General features: G+C 33.7%; 1 protein-coding gene across 1 annotated transcript in view; it reads left to right on the top strand.

Annotated features, from left to right (window-relative positions):
• Nucleotides 1–2,310: 2,310 nt before the first annotated feature.
• LOC108361001 (protein Wnt-4-like) overlaps nt 2,311–5,818 on the top strand; it is a 78,232-nt gene continuing 74,724 nt past the window's right edge. Inside the window, exon 1 of the mRNA XM_017613524.1 lies at nt 2,311–3,034. Within this exon, the coding sequence (XP_017469013.1) occupies nt 2,415–3,034 (620 nt within the window). The 5' untranslated portion in view covers nt 2,311–2,414. The remainder of the gene's footprint in view (nt 3,035–5,818) is intronic.

Raw genomic sequence — 5,818 nt, 5'->3', positions numbered from 1 at the left:
GTACCCATGTATGTACATAAATATGTATGGACTCATTTGTTGCAACTAAAAAGTAAGGCGGAAATTTAAAAAAATACTGAAATCATTTTAACTGGGACCGTTGATAACTGATGAACATACATGAATATATGTATGTATAATATGCATATGTATGGATGATATAATAGCTCTGATCCAATACTTTTCGTGTAAAATCCTGGAAAAAGGTCAAACAGCAAAATCACTCTCTGAGGTGAGAGTAAAAAGTGAGTAACAGCAAAACTTACGGAACAAAAAAGGATATGGCAAAATCCTGCAACATGAACTGCATTTACATGAACCACAGATTATATTCCGAAAAGAAAAACTAAATTTAGGAATATATACAAATAGAAATGCTCAAACTATAAGCTCAAAAACAATAACTGATGCGGTGTTTCCAGGATATTTTAACGCCCTTAAGTCACAAGTATATACAAGTATATTTTATCAATCATACCGATCATTTCATGTATTAAAATAATTAAAAATGAAAATGAATAAAAAAATTAAATCAGCAAAATGAACAAAATTAAGTGAAGTTAGTGTTTAATTTCTAACCTAACCTACATTTGTATGTATGTAACTGATTCGCCTAATAATAGCTTTACATATAAAAAGATTATCCTAATTTTCTAGCTTAACTCCCTAATCTGTTATTAGAAAAAGTGATTAGCCATGCAAAAATATAATTAAAAATATCTCAGATTAAACCGATAACTTTTTGGAGTCCAACCTAGTTTTATCGATTATACTTGCGAAGAAGAGGAGGAATGTCAAATGCTAAAGTAAACCAAAATTGACGCTAGTAAGGAAAATAGGTTTGTAAATGTGTTTTTAATAAAATATTCAGTTAAAATATATTTAAATGGCATAATATGTGTTGCAGAAAAAAGTGACCACGGTGGCACAGAGAAGAAGTTTAACTTTTCCTCGAGTTGTGTGAATAACATGCACAACCAATTTGACAGCTAACGAGCTTTGATTGAGATTATATTTATATGTAAACGTACTTTTATGCTTTGCCGTTCGCATATGTTTACACATCAAATTTCATGAGTACCTAGTACTCACGCCTTTTTTTTTAATTCACAACTGCAATATCGTGAACTTAATCTTCCACAAACACGGCTTTGACTCATACAGTGCAAGAAATTTTTGCCAAAATACTTTTTGCTTAGAAAATTGAGCTAATTTCATCACTCACGACACCAGCAGCTGGTACAATCACACCACAAGAACATACACAGTCAATCTACTTGATGGGCCATTTAACAAATTAAACATATTAAGGGCCGTAAACTTATCTATTTTAAACTATAGTTAAATCGTTAATAGATAAGTTAGCAGCCCTAAACCTTTTAGAGTATGTATGTATAAAAACGTAAGGAACATAAAATACATATATCATCGTTTAAAGTACAAAAACGCGTATCAACAAAATGCAAAACCGCACATAAAGGTAATGCAAAACCGCGTATGTGAGATTGCATAAATTAATTTCTAGATATTAAAAACACTCATATTTCAAAATGGTTATTTATGTTATAAAGCAACCGCATTTCTGGCTAGTATATTTCAAGGCGAATGGATAAGGATTGAGCCAAGAGCTTCGGTGAGCAAATCTAATTTTTGGCAGCAAATGTCAGTTACGCGGTTTTGCAGAATGGGGATACGCGGTTTTGTACTTTAAACAACGATATGTATATACATAATTATATCAGTCTTTCTTAGTTTAAAAATTCATCTCTTACATAAATGCAAAAGAATAGGTCAAATTAAGCATATACAACTTTTTCATGCCAAGTATGAGTAAATTCTCCAAAGGGCTAAAAAAAAGAGCTAGGGGCAATTTTAAATTTATGTGGCCAAAAAAAGTATGTGGCCAAAAAAAATATATGGTAGCTAAATCTAGCCGCCAAAGGGCTAAAACGGCAACACTGATTGAGTAGGAGTTTGCTCGCTCGCTCGCTCGAACTCCGAGTTTTTGCCTACCCTGCTTTTTTTTTTGACTGTACATACATACGTGCACACATACTATGTATGCAATTGCGGTCTTGCGTTGGCTCATTTTAGGAACAAATAAAATATGTGTGGTGCCGATGTATGTATGTATGTGCAAATATTTACAATTCATTGGTATGTAAGCAATTATATATACCTGAACGTATTATTTTACTGTAGATTTTCAAAGAAAGGATATGAACCAATATAGAACGATACTTGTATTTAATTAAAGCTACATACATACATACATATGTATATATGTATATTCATATGTAGGTACTTGAATGAATTCTTCGTATTCATCTTAATTTTAGATGTTTTCTTATACATGGAAGATTTAGCTCCAAACGTAATCATTCAAAAATAATTTCGATCTAAATGCAATAAAAATGCACTTGCTGTGGCTCACCAGTATTATAGGAATATCTCTGTTACACCTACAGCTCAGCCAATGCAATGATCTTGAATTGCTGAGTGTCGGCGCAGTCGGCAGAACACATAAAAATATTGTTGGAAATAGCAGCTCGGGTGCAAATGGGAATGATCTCACCGCAATAAGTATTAACAATAGCATGCAAGGAACAATCTTTACTGGCGTCGGAACAACAAGCAAAGCTATAACATCTGATGATGACTCTGGGGAAACCATTATTGGAAGTGCTGTTAAGAATGTAGCAGAATTATCTGACCGGGGAATCAGAACTAGCGAGAGTCTCTTACCGCCAGCAACATTCCCTGTGCAAAGCACCAGCCAAGATGGAATTCCCACTGGTACAATTTATAGAGGACTTAAGCACACAAAGGCGTATGGCCATCAATATGGTCACCCATTATCTGGCTTGGCAAATTTAGGAATCATTATACCTAGCAATAAAGGAGCTAACATGGAATATTATACACGAACAGCTGGAATCGGAGGACGTAAAGTTTATTCCAAATTGGATAGTGACAGCAGCCCAATTGACAAAGCGAATGTCAGTGGAAGTAACGTGGGGCACAGCACATACATGTAAGTAGATTTTAGCTTATATCCTATTTTGCCCAGGAACAAAACTATAAAACTCTTATGTTAAATCAGTCGCTGAGTCCGAAACTTTGCTTTTAACTAACGTTGATCACCTTTATTTTGTGACAATATCCCTTCTGAGATCCCTTCTTATTTAACAAAAGTCTTTTTCGGCGGTATCTCGAAAACTCCAAAGTATAAAAGATATTTAGGTCTTCGAACTCAGCGACGGATTAACTGGAATGGAAAGTGTCGATCTCGGGTTTTTTCGGCTATAAACATGTATATTTAGCAAAATCTAATAAAATACATTAATATAATGATTGAAATAAAAAGAAAATTAACTATCGATAATATGAATGTATTTAAAAATGTGTTCTTCCTATGGGCACAAAACCGTTGGTCAGTTTTAATCGAGAACAAAAATCTATTAAAATTTCCTCCTGTATATAATTGTTCCCTCGAAATTCCCAAAACCATTCTCATATGCATACATACTTAACTTCAGCGCCATATAAACATTGTATGAATGTTCCAAAAAGACCTTCGATCAGCGTTGCCAGGTTGACGTCTTAAACGTAATTTGGGCGTTATTTGTATCCTGTTGACGTTTGGACGTTTATCGATGCAAAAATTACGTTTTTTACCTTCCCATAAATCTTTTTCTATGCACAATATATTCAGTGTAAAGCGTACTATTTGCATGTAGAGCAGTGGTCGGCGCTTCATACTACAATTGTGAAAGATCAACTCAAACGTATTCTTATAGCCCGAACACAATGAAAACGACGAGCTACAAACCACAGCTGTCAAATTATTTTAACACGTGCTCTTATGTAGATAATTATTTTGGCGACGATCAAGCGACGCGACGGCTGTGGTTGTGGCCAGATTAGATCTATTTCTATTTTTCTGGCGACAGATAAGGTTCTTCCTCTTCTTTTATGTCAAACTCATACAAATTCATGATGTCGCTGCCGCGTTAAAAGAAATCATGTCGACAACGACAAAGCGTTTAGATAATGAAGATGACAAATTGGAAGCTGTGGTCTGTAGCTCGTTGTTTTCAATGTGTTCAGAACTTTACGCTCTATCGTTTAGTCGTTGGCTAGAGAGCAACGAATCAACATCGTGTTTGGCTGTAGCGCTTTGCTTCTTGTATGCAAAAATGCCTTGCGAGAAATATTACATGCTGAAAATGCTTTTGGTGACATGCAATGCCTTTTGTGTTATAAGTCATTTAACAAAAAAGAATATGCTATTCAAAGACATTTTAATTCTTTTCATAAGGAAACATTTTGATGAAGAAGAAATACAACGACTTTTTAATGAAAAAAGTAAATTTTTTCCAAAGAATTAAAGGGTGGTTGTTAAAGGGAATATGTATGCGATTAAGACATTTTTAATAATTTCATAATGATATGGAAAATTTTGATGAACACGAATTTCGATTTTATTTAAATTTTCAATATTTGACGTGGGTGAATCCAAATGAATTTTGAAATTTTTGATTTGAGTTTTACTTCAATATTTTCATAACTCAAAAAACTAAAAACTCGAGAAAACCAGTTTTAAAGTTTTGAATTTACATATACTCCAAAGGGAAAAATTAATACATATTTAGCTTTATCATTTGTTTCCGTGAGTTTACTATGCGCGGATGAACATTTTTCGGGTGAACTATGCAATTTTTACACATCATAAGAAAGAGCTAATGTTCATTCTTGCATACTTAACACGATTTTTGCTTTTTTGGGATTATGATACTTCTATAGTAAATGAGCGATGCACATATATGTACATATGTATGTGTTAAATATATGTGTTTATATGTTTTTATTGAAGACCGATAAGTTACAAATTTTTTCACTTCTTGTAATTTCCTACCGGGTTGCTCATGCGGAGCAGTTCTCTTGTTCTCACCAACACAGTCACAGTTTAACTTTTGCCGACCACTGATCAGTGTTGCCACACAATATTTTTATTTTTTACCAAAATCACCGAAAAAAGTTACCAAATTCAACAAAAAATTACCAAACTTATTTTATGTGCACTGTACAAACATACACATCAAGCCCTAACCGCCAAAATAACAGAAATATTCCTAGAGCATCTAGATGCCTTTCTGCAAACAAAAAAAAAATTTGAAAAAAATGTCGCTTTCGTTATTTTGGCAGTTAGGGCTCTATATGTATGTTTGTTCTGCACATAAAATAAGTTTGGTAATTTTTTGTAATATGTTAAAACTTATCAAAATATGGTGCGCCTATAATTTTTTCGACCACTGTATGTAGACAAGTGACAAGAAAATATATCAAAAATTCAACACTTGAATGAAAGCTTTCGACTCACTCATAGACAGAGTGAAGTCTCCCGCTGAATGCCGTAACTTTTTGAACGAGAACATGCATATTTACGTAGAATTCAACTCATATATATGGTTGGCGGGTACACCGGTAAATTGATGGTAATTGCAAAGCTGACGAACTGACAGGGAAAGGTAGGACCACCCAAAACCTTCCAGGAAAGGGCACTGTGGATATACTTAGCAATAACACTTTCACACAGTTTGTTAAAGATCAAACCTTTCTAGTAGCCAAGGAACGCTGGAACAACAATTACCTTGCGAAACTTTGAGGATTACCTGATATTTCTATAAAAGAAAACGCTTACGGACACTTACTAATGTGGAATCAGAACCAATTGACGTGTAAGACCGAATCGAAAAAGTTACCAAGTTGAAAAATAAATTACCAAATTACCAAACTTGATAAATAAAGAAAAAAA

This window comes from Rhagoletis zephyria, unplaced genomic scaffold, assembly GCF_001687245.7.
Source record: "Rhagoletis zephyria isolate East Lansing unplaced genomic scaffold, Rhagoletis_zephyria_1.1 Rzeph_scaffold_00676, whole genome shotgun sequence".
NCBI lineage: Eukaryota > Metazoa > Arthropoda > Insecta > Diptera > Tephritidae > Rhagoletis > Rhagoletis zephyria.
The sequence above is the reverse complement of the archived record's forward strand: the minus strand, read 5'-3'. Positions and strand labels throughout refer to the sequence as shown.